Below are 27428 nucleotides of genomic sequence, written 5' to 3' on the forward strand. Positions count from 1 at the left end.
ACATAAATGAGGCATCCAACAACAGTTTGGTAAAGAGTGACATCAGCAGGATCGCCAGCATCATCATGTAGACTCAACTTCAAACTTGTTTCCATGGGAGTGGCAATAGGTTTGCAGTCCTCAAGTCCAAACTTACATAGCAATGTCTCTATGTAACTTTTCTGACACAAGGCAATACCACCATCACACCGCTTAAATTGTATACCAAAGTAATGACCCAAATCTTTCATCTTGAAAGTAGCATTCAAATCAGCCTTAAATTTAGAAATATATCTCTCATTTGGTCCAATGATCAGCAAATCATCTACATAAAGAACCACAATGAGAAGTACATCACCCTCACGTTTTACATACAATGTGCTTTCCGTTGGACTGTTACAAAAGCCTCGTTTGACCAAATGAGTGTCAACCTTCTCATACCAAGCACGAGGAGATTGCTTCAACCCGTACAAAGCTTTGTTACATTTGCACACCTTATCCTCTTGTCCTTTCTTGACAAAACCGCGAGGCTGCGTCACATAAACTTCCTCAAATATGTCACCATTCAAGAAAGCAGTAACAATGTCTGATTGATGTACATCCCAACCAAAATGAGCTGCCAATGCACATAGAAAACGCACAGTAGTCATACGACAAGTGGGAGCAAAAGTCTCTTCATAATCAATGCCTTTTTGCTGTGCATAACCCTTTGCAACAAGTCGCGCCTTATGGCGATCAATCTCACCATCCGGCTTGCATTTCAACTTGTAAACCCACTTCGTACCAATGGCCTTTTTGCCATGAGGCAAAGTACATAAATTCCATGTGTCATTTTCTATAAGTGCATCATATTCTGATTGTATGGCAGCCATCCTATTTTTTTAATTATGTGCTTCATCAAAAGACAAAGGTTCCTTAACTGCATGTAAGCTAGACACAAGCAAATCATAACAATCTGATGCATAAGATGCATGGCGAGAACCTGAACGAGTACGAGTAGACAAAGATGCATCCAATTTACTGTCATGCAAAGTATGCACCAGCCATTTAGGCATATCTCTTATCATGTACATCTGCATTAGTAATACGCTGATTTGTAACATTTGTAGAAACCCCCATAGGCTATACATTTGCCTCATTGGAATTTACATTCAAACTTCCACCACTGAAAAGAGGCAACAAGGTGTCATAAATGTCCTGTGAGCTTACATTAATGTCTCTAGTACATGACAGCAAGGGTTGAATAGAATCTTCCACAAACACAACATCCTGCGAAACCAGAATACGTTTTGTTTGTGGATGATACAACCTGTAACCTTTGCTTTCATCACTATAACCAACAAAAATACATTTGACAGCCTTATCATCCAATTTTTTGTGTTGTGTTTGTGGCACCAAAGCATATGCCAAACAGCCAAAAACATGCATGTGCTTAATAGAAGGCTTTCTATCATGCCATGCTTCTCGGCTATGAAAAGTTCATTGACCACATTACTCAATTACCTACTTTGGTACTCGTGAAATTGCTTGAGGAGTACGAAACGGTGTCATAGGACACTTCAACTATAAATTACAAAGATATTTTAACTTTCTATAGGCAATTAGTGCTCAAGATAGCATTCTTCTTAGGTGACACGTTGATACTAGCAAATCCGATCCAACATGACAACTATTATTGGGGTGTCCATGGTAGCTTCTTCATCGACTTGGTCTCACCATTTATGTCCAGTATGAGCTGCAAAGAGGGTATTAAAGTTATGGCATCTCAAGTGAATAGCCTAATGTGATCCCAATATTCATTTTGGCTTTAGGTATTTATTTTACTTTTTGTCAAATCTAGGGTAGGGAAATTTTCCTAGGTGACTATAAAAGTAACCCAATGACCCCATTATAAATCATCTAATTCAATGCCTATGTTGATTGGTTTAGAAGTCTCTCTCTCTCTCTCTCTCTCTCTCTCTCTCTCTCGTGCATTCTCTCCTTGGTTTGGGCAATTTTGCATCGTCAACTTTGACAATATTAAGAAGACGTATGCATTAGCTAAAAGGAACTCTTACTAGCCAAGTTTACATAAGGACGTATGCAAGTACATGCTACATTGCCAAAGATGTCAAGTGACAAAACCTGAGCTTTTCAAGGTAGGAGAGAGTTTACATCCTTTAGAGATTCCTAACAGAAAATGGTAAAGCATCTTTATGGATTTTATTGTCACTCTACCTATGACAATTCATGGCTAGGACTCTATCTGGGTTAGGTTGTAAACCGGTTGACCAAGATATGAGGTTTATTCCTTTGAAGCCTATGCCCATGGATGTTGAACTAGCAAGGCTATTCATAGAGAATGTATACAAGCTATATGGCCTTCCATCTAATATGGTTATTGATTGTGATAGAGATAGCTAGGTTGAGAGAGTAAATCAGGTACTACAGGATATGCTACGAGCTTATGTTGTAAGAAGCAAACACATTGGCATGACTATTTGCCCATTTTGGAATTTGCTTACACTAGTGTAAAGCATGTTTCCATGAGATTTAGTACATTTATGCTCATGTATGGTTATCAACTTCGGTCTCTCACTATCATAGGTTTGGCCAATAATATCATACATTTGGCTAAAGATTTCCTAAAAGAACATTCATATATGTTATGTATTGCTCTTAGCAATACATAACATTCTCATATGTTATGTATTGCTAAGAGCAATGTTAAACAAGCTCAAAATTGTTACAAAAGGTTTGCATATGAAAAACACTGGAAGAGTTGGTATTTTTAAAGATTCTAAAATATTTTGAAAGTCTAAAAACTGGACCTACACTTAAACTTTCACCAAGGTATTGTGGTCCTTTCAAAATTCTTAAGACGATTGGTGAATGTACTTAAAATTTAAATTTACAAGCACATTCACGAATTCATTTTATTTTCCATATTAGTCATTTACGCAAGCGGTTAGGTCAAATACAATGTTGTTGATCCATATAGTTTGATTGACATAACTAAGTCACCTGCTCAACCTCATAAGCCAAAGAAGATTTTGGATTATTATAGTCTTCGTCTCAACAAGTTTAGTTAAGTGAAAAGACTGATTTAAACAAGTGATTAAATCGCAAGGCCTGCCACACCAATAATGAAGAAAGCATTCAAAAAATTCTTCACTTAATTGCAATCTAGACAGCAAAGATGAAATTAATTGTAAACTTGCTCATCCCTAGAAGCATTAAACTTAAGCCAAGGAGCATGCATGGAGCTAGTGGAGCTCATATTGGGCTGCTTGAGCTCCAAGGCAAGCTCAGAATTAGTCCTAGTACTCTTTAATAAAGTCAAGTTGTTTGTGATTAAGCTCTTTGACATTAATGCATCTCCATCGAGAACAAGCTGATCATCGTGAGATTTTTCATCATCTTCATGCACTCGTTTCTTGGTCGATTGCAAGGGCACTCCAAAGAGCTTCGGTGGGCTTTTTTTCACTGCCATCGACAACATATTTAGCACCATTACCGGTCTCAGTTGCCTTGTCGTTGGATGTAGCTGATATAGAGAGTGTGCTTGTTGTTGGAGCAACACTACAATTTGTCACATTAAACCCTGTAGATCGAAGGTTTCTTAACTCCAGAGTGTTGTAGGTATTTTGCAGCATGGCAAGGTCAGGTCGGCCCGCCCGCCATAGCTGAAAATTGTGGAGCATGCGTCGATACTGGAGCTGCAAAGGGTATTGCACTACTAGCACTAAGAAATGCTCTTTCATTCTCCCATGCACAAGTCTGTCTAGATGTAGAGGATTCCATGTTAGACTTCACAACACTCATACAAGGTGAGTATTGCACTACTAGCACTAAGAAATGCTCTTTCATTCTCCCATGCACAAGTCTGTCTAGATGTAGAGGATTCCATGTTAGACTTCACAACACTCATACAAGGTGAGCTGCAAAGGGTATTGCACTACTAGCACTAAGAAATGCTCTTTCATTCTCCCATGCACAAGTCTGTCTAGATGTAGAGGATTCCATGTTAGACTTCACAACACTCATACAAGGTGAGGGATAAGCAAGGCTTCTCTAAGAGCTAGGTATGTGAAAGACGCCTGTGAGGATAGTTGGCTTGCTTGCCCATGACTAGGACCACATAACACTCGAGAAGCTTGACCTTGTGCCTACAGATTCTGGTGCTAGATATAAAGGATATTGTCATGGTAGAGCTCTTTCATGTGTGTCAACTTCGAAAGAAGAGTATTATCACGGCATAAGCGCTCATTCTCATCGGAGAGCGATAGCATCGCTCCGCCCCCACCCATGCTACTTGTGTGCGTCATGTTGCTATGAGCTGTTGCTGCAGCTTGCTGCCTACCCGCATGGTGCGCAGCTGTCGCAGCTACGAGCGCCACATTCCGCAAAGAAGCCATGGGTGAGGAAAGAGGTGACCACGGTGGTATAGCGGATTATTGTTGCATTATCAAATCCTATGTAGAATTTGTGGGAGAAGGACGGCTATTCTGTGTGGTTTTCCGCTTGTGAATGTCAGAGAGAAGATGCTTTTTGCCCTTGCAAAAGAACTCATTGGCGAATTCCCAGCGGCGGTCGGGGACAATATTGCGAAAGCCCTGCACAGACGAAATAACACCTTCTTCTCAGAGAAGTGCTTGAAGATCAACTAGCAAATCGAGGTTGTCGTCCACCAGATTCCTTTAAAACCATTCTCTGAAATGATGCTCCTCCTTTCAATGACCACTCTATTAAATGAATGCCCACTCCTCAATCCACCAATCTTCGAGTTTCTTTATTCCAAAATACAAAAGCAATCAAACCAAATTCTATCTTTACTTAAGGCAAATAGTAAAACCAACGAGGCCTATGCCCTTTGGGCAGGTAAAAAAGGGACTCATCACTATGGACTCACCCCTTTGGGGTAGGCCCAAAAATTACCTTTTTGGCCGACACTAGCAAGAAGCAACTAGCCTTTCTATGCCAACACCTAACTAGTAGAGGTGACTACAAAAATGAGCATTCACTTCATATTTCAAAACTTAAGACATGCTATCATTCGATTTACACACTCTTCATTTAAATGAGTGCCCACTATTTTATTTCAACCAATCAACATTTTTGGCCTATCAAAAAATGCTTGAAAATACAACTCAAACCATTTTTTCTATTTTAGTTAGCAAAAAGAGAAGGCATCTCTATAGCCTTTGCCCTTTGGGCAAGCCAAAAAGGTTCCACTTGGGGAAAACATTGGTGCTCCTCGTAAGAGGTTGCCCACTTTTGTTTTGAGGAGAAAAACTCTTTTTCAAGGGGGGAGTAATGTAAAGGCAAGGGTCTTAGGGGCCAAGGCTATGACGCTGAGGTAAAGGGGTCTTAAAGATATGGGCTAGGGGCTTTCTGTAAGAGGGTTGTTGAGTGGACATCAAGCATCATAGTTCCCTCCGTCCCTTCATTAACAATAAATTTCTAGTTTGCTAAGGTGCTTTCACAATTCATGATGATGATCATAAATATGATTTAGTTGTTGTTGGCACCACATAATTATTGAAATAACAATCAATGGGGCCCTTCAAATCCTTCCATCCGTATGGAATCACTTGGGATTGAGAAGGTCCTCCAATTTATCAATGGGGACCTTCTAATCCTTTCATCCTTATGGAATCACTTGGGATTGAGAAGGTCCTGCAATCTATAAGCTTACCAGATATCATTGTTGGTTGGTAAAGGTCGCAAGGCATGCTTTAAGTCTCCATGCACTCTATAAGCTTACGAGATATCATTGTTGGTTGGTAAAGGTTGCAAGGCATGCTTTAAGTCCTACAATCTATAAGCTTACCATATATCATTGTTGGTTAGTAAAGGTCGCAAGGCACGCTTTAAGTCTCCATGCACGCTATAGTTAAGATTGGTACTCTTATTTTGGCAAAAGTCTCTCTAAGTTCAAAGCTCGTCGGGTAGATCTTTGAGGTCTCTTATGATTAATCCTATGATGTTAAAACTCCCCCCCCGCACCCCCGCACCCCCCCCCCCGCGCGAGTCCTCCATCCCCTCACACGCTCTCTCTCTCTCTCTCTCTCTCTCTCTCTCTCACACACACACACACACACACACACACACACATCCAAGTTCCAACCAACCCTTCGCCATTTGTCTTATAATACGAGGTCAACCGTCAACGTGATTGTTTTGGGAGCTTGTGCATTTTATAGGTGTCACCCACAGTCCACCCTACAGCGAGCCAAGTTGGTACTTTTTTCGGCAGGTCATGTGACGTCGAAGCCGCTGTCTTGAACGGAAAGGGACGCAAGGAGAGGCTCATCAGCGAGTGTAGGGGAGAGTGTGTGTGTGTGTGTGTGTGTTCGTGTGTGCGCTTGTAGTTCCCTGCGCAGGTATGTCTGTAGCCATCATTTTTGAGGAAGGCTGAGCAAGAAACCTTACTTAGCTTTGAAAGGAGTAGGAAGGGGCGTCGGTGGTTATCTGCGTTCTCTGAAATCGATGAGAGAGTGCGAGGAGGCAGGGGCTCGGTGGGCTCTGCTATGATCCTATGCCCTCCTGCAATCTGCATTTTCTGTTATACACTTTGCAATGCCACGATCTGCCCCCATATCCAAGAAGCGCCATTCTCCAGAAGCCCTCGACTTCTTCATCTGGACATCTGAGGTAAGCCAGGCCCCGTCCTATCTATTTATTTGCATTGGTTTACTTCTCACACACACAAGAATACACCAGCATTCTCGTACACAATGTTTTTGATACCCCTAATTGATAGGAAGCTATGAAGCGAAGAGGTCTTATGTGGATGCACATGCCGTCTTGCCAAGGTAGCTAACTGTACAGTAGCGGGTTGATCTTACCACATTGACTTTCATATTATGTACAGCCCTGATTGTGAGCTTTATGACTTAGGTGAGCATCATCCAACACAGCTCACAAATCAGCTGAGTGGGGATCCAAGCAGTTTACACTAGGAGGTCTATTTTTCAAATTTAAGATCTTCAGTGGATCCATGAGGGTTGAGTAGCGGGTTGATCTTACCACATTGACTTTCATATTATGTACAGCCCTGATTGTGAGCTTTATGACTTAGGTGAGCATCATCCAACACAGCTCACAAATCAGCTGAGTGGGGATCCAAGCAGTTTACACTAGGAGGTCTATTTTTCAAATTTAAGATCTTCAGTGGATCCATGAGGGTCATTTGTAGTAGAGGTGTGTCACCTTCCGGCAAGTTTACCAAGATTTCTCACTACAATCCGACATGTTTGCTGTTTGCGAATGAAAGGTGGCAAATTGCAATTGCAAAGTCTACTCTTCAGACTGGCTCACCTTAGACATTAGAAAATATTTGAAACATGGGGTCATCAATGATGGGCTGATAGAGCAAAAATTGTCCGAATAGTTGCCATACACGCAATCGGTGCACAAGTCTTGTCAGAGTTCACTCCTCGTCGTCGAGAGAAGCCTTGGCTACTAAGTGAGCCTTGCGCTTATCCAATGACCAATCTGATTTGTACTTGGCCTTGTAGTTCACTTTTAATAATGCTCCACGTGTCTGAACTTTTTGCAACCGTCGAGACCATCTCATAGTACTCAAAACACACCAATCCAGTGGAAAATCTGTAGTTATAGCATCTCGCAAAGTATCCAACATCCGGCTCGGTAATTTGACGGGTTTTCTCCCACTCTCGGGAGCTATTGGTATCTCTTCCTCTTCATCTGCATTGCAAAAAGAGCATCATCATCTTGAGACCATGCATCGCTTTCCGAAGCCTCAGGATTTGGAGAAGAGGGTTCATTACCGGTAGGAGAGAAATCATCATCTGGATCTCCAAGAAGAGCCAATTCTTGGATAATGTGGAGGACCTATCAAAGGTGGTAGTGGAAGATGCATGTAGACAAGAACCCGCTTGTGATCAAGTGGACACCCCGACTCCAATCTAGTGTTAAAGTTACACCACTGTTGCTTCGCCATTTTGTATGGCTAGTGATTGTCCTGGGTTGGCCACCCATCGCACATCACGTAGATTGCATGGGCGGACACTTTAGCACGTGTCCTGTGTAAGGATTCTAGTTACTAATCCTTAATTAAGTACTTAAACTCATGATTAAGACTTAAGAAACTTGAACTTGACTCAGAGATAAGACTTAGAAGACTTTGTGTTTGATTGATTGAATGATTGCTTGAAATGTGTTAGAAGGGTGTTCTTATATAGAAACTGAAGAGACACGATGAAAAAGACATGACCGTAGGTCAAAAGACATGACTCTAGGCCAATAGTCGTGTCCTTCTACTCTAGAGTTGTGACCCTTTGGTGTAAAGGTGCAGCATGGCTATTCGATGAATAGGTGCGACTCTTGGGCGAAGGGACACACCCTTTGGAGAATTGGGGTTCTCGCATCTGGTGGTCTTTGTATCTGCAAAAGAATCAAGCAAGAAGGTAGTAGAAAGGCAAAGAATACGTCACAACTGTGACATCGCGTCCCATTTAAAATAAAACCCAGGGGTAGTTGTAGAAACTCCGGGAGAAAGAAAATGCATTCTGCTTGCTTCTACATCCAAAGCTCTAACTGTCAAGTCCCATGTCATGGCACTGTTATTGACCATAACTATTTTGCCAAACTGAAAATTGATCATATCTGCAACTTGATTAGTGCCTTTGTCAAAGTCATTTGCGACTTCGAGCTTTGTCCAAGAAAAGATTGAATCTTTATTTGCTTCAAATGAAACTATTGGTAAATTGAGTCGAGTTTTCTGTTGAGTGACGACCACTGGTTGGAAATCTTCAAGGTATTTCATTGGTTTGTCTGGAACAGTAAAGTGTAACAAACTTGGACACTCCAAGTCAAGAATCAACCGCGACAGCACCAAATAACCACTTCAAAACAATTCACAGATCACAATAGATTTGCATTGGCCTGGCGGAGTTCCGTGCCTAGAGGTATTGGCCCCAAAGACTGGCGCCCCTTTCGGTATTTCTTTTTATATTAATCAGATCAAAGTACAAGAGAGTGGCTAGGGTTTTACTCTCAGACTCTGCGTCCAGATGCCCTGAGAAGTGAGGCCCTTACCACTAATTTAAAGGTTACAAGGGATGCCCAAAAGCAGAGCCCCAAAAGCTTTTAAAATAAAAAGCATCAGTTCTCAGTCTTTTCTCTTTTTTTATAAAAAAAAGCAAAATTCGCGTCGCTCATCATTTTTCAAAATTTTTTTTTTCCAGCCTTCGCGATTTCCGAAAATTAGGGTTTTTGGCAGAAATTAGGGTTTGCAAGAATTTTAGGGTTTTTGGCAGAAGTTAGGGTTTCTGCTGTCCGCCACGTCATCACTTTGTGACATACCCCCCTCTTGAAAGCATTGTAATCGACCGCGATTACGCCTGCAAAACCGACAAAAGCCATAAACCGTCTTAGCAGACACTGACTGTTAGTACCTACGTACTAGGAACACACATCTAGCACATGTACAAAATCGACAGTCACATCACACGACATCACAGGACATCACCAGACATCAGAGGACATCACATGACATTCAACATTCATTCGGATCTTAGACCATGATTTATCGGCAATGTAGCTAGCAATCACATCTAGGTCCAATCGGGACCTCATCGATGTCCGATTGACTAACCCCTATTGCAACCATGTCTATTCGAGATCAATCAGACCAAAATGCTGCAGTCATTTCGGCTACCAGTTCCTGCACTCAAAAGAAGTCAAGAACAAATCAGTATCATTATCAGGAATTCCATTTCATAAAGTCTAGCAGAATATTGTCAGCTCTCAGTATCCCTGAAGCTCAAAGAGACATCAGTGACTTTAGTATCAAAATCAAGGCATCTGTTGACAAAGGAGCGGAGTAACTCCCCTCTTGTGTATCCCACTGCACCAGATCTTCGGCCAAGCTTAGTTTCTGGGTTCCGTTTGGAGTAGATTATGCTAAACCAAAACATCGAGGTAAAGTTTCACAATCCGAGGAGTATCTGCTAGGTCCTCCTCCTCCATCCACTTCGCATCAAATGCAGGAAAGTTCTTGAACTAAACCAAGAACTGCCTTCGGACTTTACCTTTCTTCGTATTGTTATGTGCCAAAATCTGTTCAGGAACAAGGATCTCCTCGTTTTCTTCCACTTCGCGTTGCTCATCAGGCTCCCCATCATCAGGCACATCACCCTTAACAGGTTTCAAGAGACTCACATGCAATGCATTGTGAATCCTCCAAGTATCTGGCAGTTTCAATTGGAAGGAGACATCATTTATCTTGTCAGTGATATGGAAAGGTCCGTAGTATCGCATACTAAGCTTTGAAAAAAAGCCTCTCCTTTCCCTTTTTCTTTCGTAAGCGTGTCTTCTCAAAACGTAAGAGCACCCAATCATCCTCCTTCAATTTCAAATCGCGACGATGGCGATCCGCTGCCTTTTTCCGTCGTTCTTGAGACTCCTGCAAAGTCTCGCGAACCTTGGCAAAAGCCGTATCCAAATCTCGCGAATATTCATCCGCTTCAAATATCTAATCTTCGTGCTCAGGAAGGATGGAACCTTCGCAGCACTTTCAACAATCTCACATGGCGTCTTCCCCGTCGAAGAGTGTATCGTGTTCTTGTAGGCAAATTCCACCAAAGGTAAGTTCTTTTTCCATTGAGTCTTATGATCCGAGATATAAGACTTCAATAAATCTAAAATCACTGAATTGGCAAACTCAAATTGCCCGTCAGTCTGCAAGTGGAAGGATGACGAGAACTGCAACTGCGTGCCAATGTTCTCCCAAATTGCCTTCCAAAACAAACTCATAAATCTGGGGTCTTTGTCGGAGACAATCGTCTTAGGCATGCCATGTAATCGGAAAATTATCGTGATCATTCTGTGTAATCGGGAGATCAAAAATGAAATCCATTTCAATACTTTTCGAGGGGCGGGTGGGTATGGGTAAAGGGTGTAACAATCCTTGTGCCTTATGCCTGTCAAACTTGACCTTCTGGCATACTGCGCACAACTCTTCCATGTCCTTTTTGAGTCACGGCCAAAAGAAGTATCTCTCTACCCCTTTCATGGTGGTAGCAATGCCGCAGTGACCCGTAAAAGGTGGACAGTGGCATTCAGTCATAACCTTTTCCCTCAACGGTTGTGTAACGCACAACATAGTCTTTTTCATCAAGTAGCCTTCCCGAAGGGAGTATCCAGCTACTGTCTCCCCATCCCCTATCCGTGTGAAAATATCTGCAAAATCTGTATCTGTGGCATACTGATCGACCATATCCTCGAAGCTCCTATGATGTATCGCGGAAATAGCGAGAACCAACGGTTTCCGAGACAAAGCATCTGCCACCACATTCTTCTGTCCCTGCACATGGACAATCTGGAATTGGAACTGTGACAAGATGTTCGCCCACCGCATCTGCTTTTCCGAAAGCTGCTTCTGTGACAAGAAGTAGCGCAAAATCTGATGGTTTGTAAAGACAGTAAAATCCGCTCCGAGTAGGTAATGCCGCCACTGAGTAAGAGCATGGATAACCGCCAAAAGTTCTTTCTCATAGATCTGTGCTGTCATCTCCGGTCTAGAGAACAAACGGCTCTCGTAAGCTATGACATGGCCTTCTTGCATCAAGACCGCACCCAGACTACGACCACAAGCATCACAATATACTGCAAATGACTTCTGCAAGTCCGGCAAAATCAAAATAGGTCCCGCAGTCAAGTTCTCTTTCAATGTCCGAAAGGCAGTCACTTCTGTGGGTCCCCACGAAAAAGGTACTCCTTTCTGTGTCAAGGTATGCAAAGAGGAAGCAACCTCTGCAAAGCCTGTAGTATGAACACAAATCCCAAGAAGCGTCTAACTTCATGGACATTCCTCAAATCGGGCCAATCACGGATAGTCTCTATCTTGGCCGGGTCCATTTGCACTCCTGCTCTGTTGACACACTGTGTCCGAAAAAGTGTATCTCTGGTAGGAAAAATTCACTTTTCTTTGCATTAATCACTAACTTGTGATCTCGTAATGGCTGAAAGACTTGAAACAGATGATCTCTGTGTTCTGCCTCATTCTTGGAGAAAACAATGATGTCGTCAAAGAAAGTGCCAACAAATAGCATGTACTCTCGAAAAATCCTGTCCATCATCCGGTTAAATGTCGCAGGAGCATTGGTTAAGCCAAAAGGCATCACCAAAAACTCAAATAACCCAAAAGTCGTCCGAAAAGCTGTCTTGTAGACATCTCATGGGGCTATCTTGATCTGATGATATCCACTCTTCAAGTCAATCCTGCTAAAGCACGAGGATCCCTGTAACCTGTCGAGTATATCATCGATCCTAGGAGTCGGAAATCTGTTCTTGATGGTAATTTCGTTGAGAGTGCTATAATCGATGCACATTTTCCAAGATCCGTCTTTCTTCAAAACCAACAACAATGGAGAGCAATACGGTGAAGTACTAGGTTGGACAAGACCCTTTTCCAAGAGGTCTTTCACTAGGTTCATAATCTTTTCATTCTGTACTCGGCTCACACGATAAGGTGGCCGATTCGGTGGCGTGCTTCAAGGTATCAGATCAATGGTTTGATCTTCAGGCCCTCTGAAAAGCAATCGGCATGAGTGTGGAGAAAAATCTTGGCGTTCTTTTGATCAGGTCAAAACATATTCAACCTTTATCCAACGTTCAGTTCTCTCCCAAAAGAATGAGTAAGAAACTGAAGTTCATCAAGTACAATCTCTAAGCCCTTCATTTATCAAATCTCGGCCCGGTAGTCAACCACGGCGTAGTTCTTGTGGTACCAAGGGATCCTGAGTAGAACGTCACTCGCGTGCCCTGAACACCCCTGTCATTGCAAACAAAGTTTGCCAATGCTCGGTGTAATGGCAACATCCCATCCGGGTGCCAGTCGAACTGCCTGTGGCGTCAGTCTGTCGGGCGTAATTCCAAATCGAGCCGCCAATTCCAAGTGAAAAGAAGTTGGCCTTGGCTCCTTCAAAAGAGCTTCTTGATCCTTCACTTTGCCCCAAAAGCGGCAAAGTTTGTACTTTCATTCATTAGATTCGGTGCAGGTCCCACGCCATGTGGTACTAGTTCTGCTTTTCTATCTGCCTTTTCTGCCACGTTCCTCAGCTGCTCTCGAACTCTCAGGCCTGTCGTCGTTCTTATCATTCTGTTCTTTCTGTGCCTTATTAGGGCACGTCGCGGAGATATGTCCCTGTTCCCGCATCCAAAGCACTTCCCCTCTCTGATGAAGCGAGCTCTCTCCTCAAGAGTAAGCTTGGGTCGTGCATCCTTTTTCTCTGGGTTGCTCTTTTTCTTTCTACTTTCATTCCCAGAAGTCTGTTCGGCTCGTTGTGTCATGGCTTCATCTGTGGGGTAGGTCAGACTGCCAGAGTGAATGGCAAAGCCCCGCTTCGCATGGCTCATCAACTCCTGAATAGAAGCTGACTTCTGTTCCAAGCAGTGATCTCGGATCTCTGTAGGTAGACCCAAGGTAAACCGCTCAATTTGTTCTCTGAGCGAGATCTTCTTGAATGAGGAGGCGGGTAGAAAAGAGCTCTAGAATCTTTCACAATAAGCATTGATTGTATCTTTCTTGGTCATCTGAAGATGGTTCCAAGCAGCTCGTATATCTCGTTCATATTCTTGCGTCAACCAAGAAGAAATAAAAAGCTTCTTAAATTTCAGCCATTTAACTGGCGCAGTCTTGTTTAAAAGAAGCGTGGACCACCAAGTACGAGCATTCCTCTTAAAGTAAGAGGCAGCTCTCCGAATCTTGGAGTGCTCTGAATAGCGTCCTTCCGCGAAAGCGATGTCAAACTGCTGAAAAAAGACAAAGCCTTCGAAGCATCCGAGTATCCTGAAAAAGTATCAAACTTGATCGAGTGGCCACCTTCCTTAAACTCTCGGACTTTCTTGCTTTTATCTTCGAGAAAGTCATACTGGTTAGCTTTGTAAAAATTCTTCTTGTTCGCATAAAAGTTTCCATCATCAGAATCTGAGCTGTCTGTAGACGAGTCCTCAGTAGAACTGTCACTCACTGGGCGAGACTTAGACTTCCTTGCCTTTTTCTTGCCCTTTCCGAAGCGTTGTTTCTTGCTTCGCTTTTTGCTTTTCCTGTCTTCTTCGCTCGAGTCTGAAGAGCTAGAAGAACCGTCAGAAGAAGAAGAAGAAGAAGAACTGGGTATTTTCAAACTTGACGCGCTTCTTCAATTTCTTTGCCTTGTCAAATGTCGACCGACGACCCAAATATCCCGGGAAGTCAGGGCCTTTCTTCTGCTTTTTGTCGTGCTTTTTGCCTTTCTTTCGCACGTCGAAAAGCTGAGCAATCTGTGCATCAACCACGTTCTCCAGTTCCTTCTCCGTATATTTCTTGGAGGCAGAAGATTTCTTGAGAGCGGGTTTCGGGAGTGGTGTTGTGGTTCTCTGCCACTCTGTCTGTACCTCTTCCAAAGAGGTCTGGTTCATATATTTTGCCATCTTTGGGTCCTTGGCAAAATTGAGCATCATCTTTGTTGCATCATCAATCAATTTTCGACGCTCCATCTCTCGCTGCTCCGCTGGAGTAGGTCTAGGCGGGCCATACTCCGTGCCGGAATCTTCGTTGTGATCCCTGCCCGCATCTCCAGATGCAGAGGGAGTCGACTGATCATTGCCTGAAGCCATAGGTGCCGCGGAAAAAAAATTCGGGGATCGGATTTCCCGTAGAAGAGAAATCGGCCGTGCTCTGATACCACTGTAACAGACTTGGGCACTCCAAGTCAAGAATCAACCACGACAGCACCAAATAACCACTTCAAAACAATTCACAGATCACAATAGATTTGCACTGGCCCGGCGGAGTTCCGTGCCTAGAGATATTGGCCCCAAAGATTGGCGCCCCTTTCGGTATTTCTTTTTATATTAATCAGATCAAAGTACAAGAGAGTGGCTAGGGTTTCACTCTCAGACTCTGTGTCCAGATGCCCTGAGAAGTGAGGCCCTCACCACTAATTTAAAGGTTACAAGGGATGCCCAAAAGAAGAGCCCCAAAAGCTTTTAAAATAAAAAAGCATCAGTTCAGAGTCTATTTTTTTTCACCCTCCGCGATTTCTGAAAATTAGGGTTTTTGGTAGAAATTAGGGTTTGCAGGAATTTTAGGGTTTCTGTTGTCCGCCACGTCATCACTTTGTGACAGTAAAGTCCTTCTGAAGGGATGTCGTAGATTGAGACAGAGTAGTATTTGGAGGTACATCCATCTGTAAAGGTTTATCTGTGGAACAAGTTGTGTCCAAAGATTCAATTGCAGCGACTAAAGTCGTGTTGCAAGAGTCTCTATCTGTTTTATCCATAGCAGCCATGGTATGGGACGGGACGTTTAATATGCGGTGACAATACGCGTACTAGATGTATTTTTGTGAATCAAAAATAAAATACGTCAACTTTTTTAGATATGATAAATGAAGTGGGTCATGTACCTCCTCAATTACTCTTCGATGTTTAATTATAGCATACATAAACAAGCACCATGAAGCTTCAAAACACACTTGATCAACTAGCAAAGACATTTGAATAGAATACGTTTTAAGCAACAAAACGAGTAGAATAGAAAACGTTATGAGACGTACTGTACGTTTCAATACGGGACGTCCCGTATTCTAAATAAAATGCGCGTATTATAGCTGCTATGGTTTTATCCTTTGCACCACTGAAGGTAAGGACTTGTATCTTCAAGTTTGAAAAATTATCATTCACCACTGCATTTGGTATCTGTTTAGAGACAAAGCCTTTATTCTGCAAGGGCAGTGACGAGGCGAGTTTTTCTGCCTAGATCACGACCAAAGAAGGGGTTATGTGCTTGTTGGTTGTCGCACAAGAACCAGAATCGTCTGAATCTTCAGCTTTCTCAGCGGGTATTAAGGCTTCCAGTTGAGAAGGGGGAGGTGGAGGGAGCTGTTGCCTCTTAGATCTCTGAAGGATCCTCTTGCACCACGAAAGGATCAATAAATCTTCAACTTTATCATTATTAGATAAGATAGACTTAAATGTAGGGCATGGCTCGCGAGGGGGAACTTGTTTAGCACTGCGGCATTCACGACCGAGTACTCGACTAGGGTTGGATATATGTGCCATTAAGTAAGCCCATCTTGATATCGCTGATGATCCTTTGGATGTCAGGACAAGGGTCCTGTACCCTAAGAACTAGGATAGTCATGGACTACGGCCAAGGGTCGGGCTAGGCAGTGTGGACATGGGATCCGTCTAGGGCAAGGGGCTAGGAGCCTGTCTATATAAACGGAGGTTGGGAGGAGGATCTCAGAGTCTAGTTCCCTAGTTCTTACATTGGTATGAGAGCTTAGGAGTCTCTTCCACTCTCTCTCTAGGCGTGGTCTCTTTAGGTCCCTAAAAGCAAGCTCTTTAGGTGAGAACCGTGGCTTTTTGGGGGCTTTTCCAAAAATAGACAGTTTTCTTGCCAAATCGGGCCGCCTTTCCCGTTTGGGAACTGTGTGTGTGTGTGGTGCATGAAGTCGCGAGGAGATTGGCTTGGAAGGAGCGCCATGGGGAGGTAGAGATTTGCACCACCATCTCGCGGCCGTAGCCGGCTTGAGCAACCCACACCATCTCCATCTCCTTGCTCGCAGAGGACGGCCCGTTGCCTGCGTTTTTTTTCCTTCAAAATTTCCCCTATTTTCACATTGTGAGGCCTTTTGGCCATTAGCCTTAGGCCTTGGCCACTACTAGTGGCCCTTCCCACAGGCAATTCAGCGAACCAAGGCGGTCAAGCAAGCCAGAGCAACACAAGCAAGGCGAAGCAAACACTCGGCTTCCCATCGAATCTCACGAAGTCCGACTATGCTCAGTACTTGCAGGAATTTACAGAACCTGCATATTTTTTTGCGACGACTTCAAGAGGCGTTCAAGCAACATAATAGTCGAAGCTTCCAACAATTAAGCTTCGACTCAAAGGTGAAGCTTCAACCATACACGGTGCGGAGTTCGATTTGTATCCCGTCGTTGCAAATTATTGTTTATTTGACGATTAAGTGCTATGACGCGCAAAAGGGAGTTCGCTATACTTTGCAAGTGCTACCAAAATCATGTATTTTTTCAGAGTACTTCTTTCACTGCACTGTGTAGCCATGGATTCGGATATCAACATGACATTCGATTTTGAGCAAAGTACTCCCGACCCTGCCAATGATGGCTCGCGGCTGGATCCTCTCAAGGAGAGTACCCGCGACACTACGGCAGGAGAAGATACTTATGAATTGCTCGATATTCAAGAATTTCGTGCACTTCAGACACGCATGACAATCATGGGTCAAAATTTTAAGGCTTTAAATGAAAATGTTACTAAACTTTCCACATTAGTCATTCAATTGATGCAACAGTAGACTAAGAGTCCGGTTGACACCCTGCATGAGCACGTTGGAACACAAGGGCAAGGCCCAATTAATGAAACACTGCATGCTCTCACTGCCAAAGAGGTAGATGATTTGCTGAAGAATTTTAAACCACCAGTTTTCAAAGGCGAAGAACGGGACCGCAATAAGGATGCAGTGAACATCTTTCTTAGTAAATGGGATGGAATTCACGCTTTACGGCGAACTCCGGATGCAGTAAGAGCTCTGCAAACGAGCTTAACTCTGGAAGGCAAGGCCTACAAATGGTGGATGTCTCTCAAGGAGAAGAACATCATACCACAGAGTTGGGCAGCCTTTGAATCAATGTTTAGCAAGGAATTTTTGCCTACAAACGAGGCCGATCGGAATTGGACCGCTTGGGACACGTGTTCCATGCGCCAATATCCGTCACTCCTTGAATATATCTCTCACTATAGGGATGTCATCCTCAAGTTGGAAGGCTTGGATACCTTTCAACAAGTACGAGGGTTCATACGAGGTCTGACTCCAGAACTTAAGAAGTATGTCAAATCCCTGGACCCTAAAACACTTGAGGAAGCCATAGTGAAAGCACATATTCATTATGACCCTGATGATAAGAAAACACATAATAGTAACGTGCCTGATAGTACACATAGTAACACACGCACTCAGTACAGGCACAATAAAAGAAAATTTATAGTTGCTAGTTCAGATGCATCTAAAAAACCCAAGGGGTCTAGGGGTCCTCTCTCCCCTGAGGATTTTGATAAGGCCAAGAAAGAGAAGCTATGTTTTCAATGCTTAGGAAGAGGCCATGGCAAAAAGGATTGTCCCAATGGGAAATCCGCTGCCCAGGGGAAGGAGAAAGCAGTGCACACGGTGCAACTACTGCCTCTCGAGTCTTCCTCCAAGTTCTCTATAGTGGAAGTAACACACACTGAGGTGGTGCATGAATGTTGTCTCACAGCTTCCATGTTGCAACAAACCTTTGGACCACATGAGTTAGTACGTATGCACGGATATCTGCAAGGGCACAATGTGCGCATCTTGGTAGATGACGGTGCTACGCACAATTTCATCAATTACGGATTGGTGAAAAAGCTCAAATGCCTCAAACTCCGAGTACCCACCGCTACAAGGTAGCAATGATGAATGAACATGATAGTGAAATATGGGATACTCAATGTCGAGCTGTTCCATTGGAAGTACAAGGGTACTCTACTTGTTTGGATTTTCAAGTTATGAACATGGAAAGGGCTGATGTGGCTCTTGGTAGGGAGTGGTTGCATAGCCTAGGGCCATCATTGATGCGTAGCTATGAGCACAACAGTTTGATGTTTGATTCCCATGGCACACACGTGTTGTTGTTAGGAGAAAAGGATATACCATCATCACCACTGATTTGTACTGCCGAGCTTATGCAGCTCGTTTCTGATAATGAAATAGAACAGGTTTTCTTGTGTTACTCGTTGTCTCATTTTCTTTCTAACATTGAGTCTGTTGAACATTCCTCAACGCCGCATGCTTCTCTCTCCTCTATTCCGCCAATTTCTAATTCTACACAAGCAAACGTTGCTAATCAGGTACAAAAATTGTTAAAGGAATTTCAAGATGTCTTTCCTAATGATTTGCCATCAGGTTTACTGCCGACACGCTCAGTGCAACATGGCATTGACATGGCTGCAGGCTGTAAACCTGTTAGTAAACCACTGTTGCTACATTGGCTTTATCTGACAGAAAAATAATTCTAAATGAATTATTGGATTTATAAGTGAGAGGGTTTTCTCGCTTGGAACATCAAGGAAAAATAATTCTAAATGAATTATTGGAATTTTAAGTGAGAGGGTTTTTCTCACTGGAGACATCCGAGTACAGAGTATTCCTAGTGCGTCATTCAAAGTAATGACGATAGCACTGTGAACGAGAATATCTGTAAGGCCACCAAGAACGGGTACTTCTGATGCGTCACATCGGATGGGTGACAGGGAGCATCGGGAAGAAGTATCCGACCATCCGGGAACGGACATTTGTGATGCGTCATAGGATGGGTGACATAGAGCATCGTGAAGGGGATTGTACCGTAAGTTCGGTAGGAAAGGACTAGGTGATGGGTATTCCTGATGCGTCACAAGGTGGGTGATGGGTGCATCGGAAAGGGGATATCCATAGTCGAGAGGAAATCCGAACTGGAAAGAGGAATACGCGTAAAGACGCAAGCACAAGAATAAAGATGGGTTCTGAGAAGCTTTTCTTAAAAAGTGAAAAATTTGAACGAGTTTTCCGGGAAGAGCAAACGCTTTCCCGCGAGGAATCTATGTTTGCATTGCATTCGTGCATGTGGTTGCATCCAGGGACGCCTTGGAAGTGTTGTGAAAGCATTGATTTTAACTTATAAGGTTTTATTGAGTTTTTGGGCAGGTTCAGACTAATTTTAAAAATATGCTGGCCGTCCACTTAGTAAGTGGGTAGCCACTTAGAAAATAAAGCAACAAAACCAGCCAGCGAATTCTCTCTCCCTATTTCGGGTAGAACAGAAAAAAAAAAAAAAAAGGCCGCGATCTCTCCGCGAGCAGCTATTTGTGCCGTGGTGAAGGAGCTATAAAAGCACCACATGCCCTCACCGAAGGGAGGTTGCCAGCGCCAGCAAGAGAAGACTCTGCCGCCAGAAGACGCGAGAGATCGCGAGACTACGAAGCACGGAAGTCGCTTTTCTCGCGCAAGAGCGACAGGTACCTATTGTGGATTCGCCATACGAATTGTTGTCATGTGTTTGTGTGTGTGTTTGCAGGTACTTCATCGCGAAGGAGAAGCAAGAAGGCTTCGGCCTTGGGAATTCTGGAAACGGAATTCGGAAATTGTTTGCGGAGTCTCAACTCTGAGTACAGACGGAAAAAGGATTGAGAGCTTGTCTCTCGGATTTCCCTTACGGGAAGGAACGACCATCGAGTCAGAGATTTAAAACGGAGGGATTTTCTCCGGTTCTTGTGCTTGTAAAAAGATTCTCCCTAATAAAGAATTCTCTTTAAGGGAGGGGACCAGCCCATCTTCTGGTCCTCAGTACTGTGTCGATCTTCTCACTCTCTCTCTCTCTCTATCTATTTCTCTCTATATCCTTTGGCTTCAATAATAAGAGATAAATTCTATTTATCTGAGTATATTTTATATTGTTATGCGCTCTCGTTTGTGACAATGGTATCAGAGCATGGTCTCCTCTCTTTCTCTGTAAAGGAGGACGACTCTGGGAAGATACGGGAAGAAGCCATGACAAGCCAAGAGAGAAGTAAGCAGGAGGAAACCTAAGTCCTGCAGGAAAAAGCTCGCAGAGTTGGAATTTTTTTTCTCTTTGCAAGAAGGCGACACAAGGCTTGGGATTCTTTGAGAAGGCAACAAGAGCATGATGCTCAAGAACCTAGAGAATCCAAGGAGCGGAATGCTCGAGATCCTTTAGAATTCAGAAGATATCCATGAACATCAGTCCAGAACCATAGCCAAGAAATCCCGTCATCTCGGGAAGGATATGAAGAAGGTCTTTAGACCTCAGAACCCTCCGATCAAGTTTGATACTTTTGACGGAAGAGAATATGCCCCGAAAGCTACCGCTTTCATTTGACAGTATGAAGTTGCCTTTGCAAACGGCAATTTCTGAGAAGCGTCGAAGGTGAGGCATGTGACCAAACACCTCAAGGCGATTGCAAGTACTTGGGTGATTGGGTGCTTTTGCGCTTTGAAAAGGCAAGGTTAAAGAAGATGAAGGGCAAGGAAAGACTGTTTCCAAAGCTCAGCATGCGTTACTATGGGCCTTTTCAAGTATGCGACATAATCAGTGATGTTGCATATAGGCTGAAATTGCCTGACAGTTGGAAGATTCACAATGCGTTTCATGTGAGTCTTCTCAGACCCTATGTGGGTGATGTGCCAAAAGATATGCCAGCTGAAGATCAGCCAGAAGTCGAGGAACTTGACGAGATCTCGGTCCCGGAACAGATTTTGGCACATAAAGAAAGGAAAGTGAAAGGCAAGGTTGCTAGGTGTTACTCGGTAAAGTTTAGAAACTATCCACCAATGGATGCTAAGTGGATGGAAGAAGGTGAACTTGCAGAGTCACCAACTGTGTTATCACTTTACCTTGAAGCCTTCGATTTGCAACCTACCTTGACCCCTTGAGTGTCAGGAAATAAGACGTAGCTAAATAGATAATTGAGTAGATTACTTAATGGAGAGAGACAGATTTATATACACGAGATTATAGAGTAGAGAGAGAGAGAGAGAGAGAGTACACACGATATACGTGGTTCACCCAATGTGGGCTACGTCCACGGGAAAGCAGCCACTCAATGGCTTTAGTACTTCAAAACAAGAAGTAGTTTACACAGGGGTTATACCCTTAATGGAGCTCCCGCCTTGCTTCACTCTCACCACCTCACACTCACCTTGTTGCATCAACTTCACACTATGAAATGTGTGTAGAAATGGCCTCCTTTAATAGGCCAAAAGGGCTGCCCTCTCTAATGAGAGACAGCCATGTGTAGTCGCCCTTGTGCGATTGAATTCGGCCACCGGCCACCGGCCATTGACTTCCGACCACCGGCCACCGGCCATTGACTTTCGACCACCGGCCACAGGCCATTGACTTCCGACCACCGGCCATCGGCCATTGACTACCGGCCATCGGCCAACCGACCGGTTGTTTTCCGACCACTTTCCGGCCGCCGTCCGGCCATAATATTCCGGTGAAAAAGAATATTCCGGCGAAAAAAGTCTCGAGGGCCTCTGCCCCCGAGGCCTTTAAAGTTGCCCCTGATTCTTGTCCGTAAAAATTTTGGTTTCCGATGAGTGATTTTCCTTCACGCACGATGGGTTCTCCTCATAATGGGGGCCTTACAAATGTGCGCTTTTACCACAGAAAATTACAAAGGTAAATCAGGCTCCATACTTAACATTGAGTTTCAAAGCTATATGGATTGTCAGTGTGACAATGGCTTCTGAAACAAATGATGTACATGGTATTTAAAGTGAGCTCAAATGAAATATCTGTTACATGAATGTTAGAGCTGTACAGATTGTCAGTTTGGCAATTGCTCTTATGGAATGTCCAAAAGTTTGGTTAGTGCTATAGAAGTGAGTATTTCTTGCCAGTTTGTCAAGGATACAGTAATTGCTTCTATTAAAGAGTACATGTGTAACTGCATTCTTAAACTGTCGGTTTGGGTATGCTCGAAAGTGTTACGGGATCCAACGTGTACTATAAGACAGTGGCAAAATGTGCAGCTACCATTTTGTCATTGGAAAGTTAGTGACTCAAAGCAATGGCAGAGTGCGAAGCTACCACTATGTCATTGGGACAGGGTTCACACGCAGGCAATACATGAGTCGACGAGGTGCTGAATACACCAGGGTTGACAATGAGCATGTATGTGTCGTACATGTGTCGACAGGTGTTGAATACATCAGTGTTGACTGTGAGCATGTACGACATAGATGCAAACGAGGACGTTTGAGATTTCAAGAGGGGGGTATGTCACCAGCGTGTGACTACTATCTATCCTTTTTGTTGATTTCTTTCCTATTATCTATTTACTTTCACTTTTTGGAAACACCCCTCGGGAAATCTAACTGCCCTGCATTGCATAGCTAGTGTGGAATTGTCCAGAGGGAGTCCAAGCCTGAGGGCAAGAGAGCACTAAGGTTGGACAAGGACTATGGTTAGCCAAAGTGGGGTGATTGACTAGTCAAAGCGGATCCTTTGCTACAGAGGCTACATTTCAGTTCTGGATGTGGCCACAGTGTACAAAGAAGGTCGGATGACCTAGAAAGATACAATGGCAGCATCTCCTAAAATTTAGGGAACTGCTATTTTGGGACCTGAAAATGTGTTGGCGTCATTACCTCCGGCATGACAAGGGGAACATTTTCTTACTCTACCGTGAAGTCAACTGGGCAACCGGTTGGGAGATTTTTAGGCGGCAACCCCGAAACGGGAAAATGCTTGTAAATGCGCCAAGTGGCACATTCTGGTGCACTTTCCTCATGCAGAAAAATGGGCGCTGATTTTTAAGCTGAGAGAGGCTCATTTGCTGATTTTTGTCACAGGTTAAGAGCTATGGAGTGCTTGCTTTCCCTCTTATGCACAGTGCGGTGCCAGGAGTGATGCCGTGCACGCTACGCACTGCCCTCTCTCTCCCCTATGGCAGTATACTATGCCCCTCTAGTGGGCTTTTCAATTGACCAATGTACAGTTGTGTGGGTTCATGCGCGATTGCCGAGGCAAGAGCCTCTTGCACAAGTGTTGGATTAGCTAGCGGTTAATCCCCCGCAGGTACAGGTGAATTCGGAGAGGTTTCACCCCAGGAATCTCGTCCGATTCAAAGGGCAAGTAGCCCTACAGGTGCGGGAGCTCGAGGACTTGCTACGGATGCGACCGGCACGCGAAACGGAGCCCGAAACAGTAAATTACAGCCTGCTGTGTATTTTTGCAGGTTTAGGGTTTTGGCCCTAAACGGTCCCTAATATCCCCAGGAGGTTCGGGGATGCGAGGGGACCGCTGTACAGGTGATCTGGCGCATTTTCGGGGCGGAAAACAGAGAATTCAGTGTGCTGCAGATTCTCGCCAGGTTTTGCAAAGTGCCCGTATGCGTCGGGAAAGTCATTCAATGCGTGGGAATACTGACTGTGAAGGGTCCTAGTACAGTTATGTTGCCGAAATCGGGCCGGAACAGTTGAAATTCAGCCAAGTTTGTGCGGGGCAGCTTGTGGGGAACCACAGTGTTTATTCCCTCTTTTAAGCAATAAAGAAATACCGAAAGGGGCGCCTAAGTTAGGGGCCAATCTGGTGTCGGTCTTCTCATACAGGTGCATTCTAGCAGCCTGTATCCCTTTCCCCTTTGTTGTGTCTTGAAAGTACAGGTAGAATAGACGACTAATAATGGGTGAAAGCTAAATCAAGGTTTGAAGTAAGTCTATTGCGCTTTTTGGATTGAACAGGCCGGTTTCATGGTTCCATCGACGGGATTAAATCACTTTTTCCCATAGAAGTGAGCCTTGGTCAGGTTGGGCTTGAAGACACAGGGGATCATAGACCAGACATAGGGAATTGCAATTATGGTTGACAGACTAGATGATGGGACTGAAGAGGTTTCCTCTGCACAGGGTCAACAGACACATGAAGTGGGTGAGTCCTCAAGACCACCACAGACGGATGATGATATATTCAGGACCCAGTTGGCTACTGCTGTGGCTATGTTCACACAAGTAATGCAGAACCCGAGGTTTATAGCCTTTCTGCAACCTCCTCTTCCGTCTTAGCAAGTTGGGTCACTGGATCGTATTGAGAAGCCTGTTAAGGCTCAAGCACAGGTGATTCATACTGCACAGTCAATGGAAACACGTCTACACTTGACGGAGAACATGCAGTCTCCACAACCTGTGCGTAAGGTGCAAGAACAGGTGGCTGAGATGCTAGTCTTTCAAGCTGTACCAGTTCAGCCCGCCACGTTTCAGCAGCCTATAGCTGGTTCTAATGGGCAGGGAAGCAACCTACAGGCTATGCAACAAGTCTTCCCACCACCTTCAGTAAATCCTGGCTATTTTGGAGGTGGATCGGTATTCCAGAGCATGGCTGGTCATGCAGCTGGAAATCAGTTTTATACGCTAGGAACAGTGTTCGGGTGTGCTCAAACGATGATGCCTAACCCTATGTATGGTGTCACGGGCATGCTACCAGGGTTTCAAAGCACTCAGGGCAAATTTGGGATGCCACAGGCAAATTTTGGTATGGCTGGAATTACAAATCAGCAGCCAAATATGGCATTTCCAGGTCAACTTAATTGCGGTTAGGGAACACAAATGAACCCTAACAGTGTTCCCATGTTTGAGTCACTTCCATATGACAATTTAACGCCGCTAAAGAGGCCAACTCCGTACAAAGAAGGTGGCAAAGGTGTGACATTCACGACCTTTACAGGGTTTGATGACAGGAAGAAGGCTCTCTCATTCCTCCAGTTGTTTGACAAGGCCTATGCAGGGGGAAACTTTACAGAGGCTTCAAAGGTCCGCAAGGCAGCCACTTTCTTGACAGGGAATGCGAGACAATGGTGGAAAACTTTATTGCTTAAAGGGCAAGCTCCGTCCACATGGATTTACTTCAAGTAGATTTTTGCAGCAGCATGGTTATCTGATGACTTTGAAGCAGATGTCATGACAGAATGGCACCAGCTTAATGTTGCCACTTGCAGAAATCTGGATGATTACAATCGGAAGTTTTGGAAAGCTCTACTTCTAGTAACTTCCTATAGGTTTGTGCCATTGACAGAACAGATTGAAAAATACTGTTGTGGCCTACCTAAAGGATTGAGAAAGTACTGTACGAAGACAAAAGTCACTACTTTGACACAGCTCATCGAGGTAGCAAACACTGGCAATGGTTTGCGCAAGGGAGAAGATTGTGAATTTAACACTGGCGTCAAGGCATGATCAGGCAAGAAAAATTTAGCCAAGAAGCACGTTCCCAATGAGGCTCCTAAAGGGACTCAGGAGTCAGCCAACGCAGGGAAAGACAAAGCTTCGGCTGAATCAAAAAAGGGACCAGTGAAGAAATGGAAAAGACGTTTTCCTCGCAAGTTTGAAGAGCAAAAGAAGGTCCTGAGGTCAGAGAACAAATGCTTCATTTGTGAGCAGCCTGGCCACATTGCTTACAACTGTCCTACAAAGAAAAGGCCAGCTGATTCTGAAGACAAGGAGGACAGGAAAGGAAAGAAGCCCATGGCTGGTCTAGTGCCATATATGGTGGGCGACAAGCCAAATTCAGATGCAAGTGAGCTTTGTAGAGCATGGGGAAAGGTCAGGGATCAAACAGTGCTTATCTTCTTTGATCTAGGTGCCAAAGCCAACTTCATTTCCCCAGAATTGGCTTCAAAGTTGGGAATCAGATCTGAAGAGATGGGGTATACAACAGAGGCAGGTTTGGCATGTCCTGGCCATACAGAGGCTGTGACACCTATCATTGGAAAGTTGCGTCTACATATCCAGTCCTATGTAGATGCTGAAGAATTTTACATCATGCCACTGGACGGATGTGATGTGTTGTTAGGTATTCCTTGGTTGTTTCGTGTACAGGGAATCATGGATGCCTACAACAAAAAGATCACTGTACAGAGCAGGGGAAAGACTCACATCCTGGATGTATAGCTTAAAGGGGAGTCTATTCCCACTGTATCAGCTTCTGCTATTACTTCTGTAATGAAAAGGCATCTTTTTGCGTACTTGGTTTTTGCACGTGAAGTGTCAGATTGTGATGAATCAAATTTATCTGTGCTAGATAAAGAAAGGTCAATGTTTTTACAACAGTATAGTGACTGTTTTTCTGATTCATTACCGTCTCAATTACCGTCAGAGAGACCCGAGGACCATGCGATAGATTTGGTGCCAGCCAGTAGCCCACCAAATAAGCCTCCGTACCGGGTTAGTGCGGCTCAACAGAAAGAGATAATGGGCCAAGTACAGGAGCTGTTAGAAAAGGGGTTGATTCAGCCCAGTTCATCTCCATTCTGTTCTCCAGTGTTGTTGGTGCAGAAAAAGGATGGCTCATGGCGTATGTGCATCGACTACCGTGCACTGAACAAGAATACCATCAAGAATAGGTTCCCTATACCTAGAATTGATGATATTATGGACAAATTAGAAGGAGCAGCTATGTTTAGCAGGATAGATCTAAAGAGTGGGTACCACCAGATCCGCATTAGATCAGAGGATGTGCACAAGACTGCTTTTAGAACAACGTTTGGTCTTTAAGAATTTTTAGTGATGCCCTTTGGTCTCACAAATGCTCCTGCTACGTTCAATAGGATGATGGACAGAATTTTCCGTCCACACCAGCAGTTTGTTGGTACATTCTTTGATGACATGATAGTCTACTCAAAGAATGAAGAGGAGCATAGCAATCACTTGGCCATTGTGTTCGAAGAGCTACGCAGTCATAGGTTGCTCATCAATGCAAAGAAAAGTGAATTTTTTTTGGAAGAGATCCACTTTCTGGGACACATTGTCTCAAAGGATGGTGTCAGAACGGATCCTGCAAAATTTGAAGCGATCAAGTCATGGCCAGATTTGAAGACGGTGCATGATGTCCGAAGCTTCTTGGGACTATGC

The 27428-nt window shown here is 44.0% G+C and overlaps 1 protein-coding gene and 1 pseudogene across 1 annotated transcript in view; one reads left to right on the plus strand and one right to left on the minus strand.

Annotated features, from left to right (window-relative positions):
- Positions 1–3163: 3163 nt before the first annotated feature.
- LOC147423979 (uncharacterized) lies at positions 3164–6520 on the minus strand (annotated as a pseudogene).
- LOC147423980 (uncharacterized) overlaps positions 6178–27428 on the plus strand; it is a 122901-nt gene continuing 101650 nt past the window's right edge. The window contains exon 1 of the mRNA XM_086501973.1: positions 6178–6615. Coding sequence (XP_086358099.1) covers positions 6541–6615 — 75 coding nt within the window. The 5' untranslated portion in view covers positions 6178–6540. The remainder of the gene's footprint in view (positions 6616–27428) is intronic.

This window comes from Adiantum capillus-veneris, chromosome 26, assembly GCF_014529385.1.
Source record: "Adiantum capillus-veneris isolate H3 chromosome 26, ASM1452938v2, whole genome shotgun sequence".
Classification (NCBI taxonomy): Eukaryota; Viridiplantae; Streptophyta; class Polypodiopsida; order Polypodiales; family Pteridaceae; genus Adiantum; species Adiantum capillus-veneris.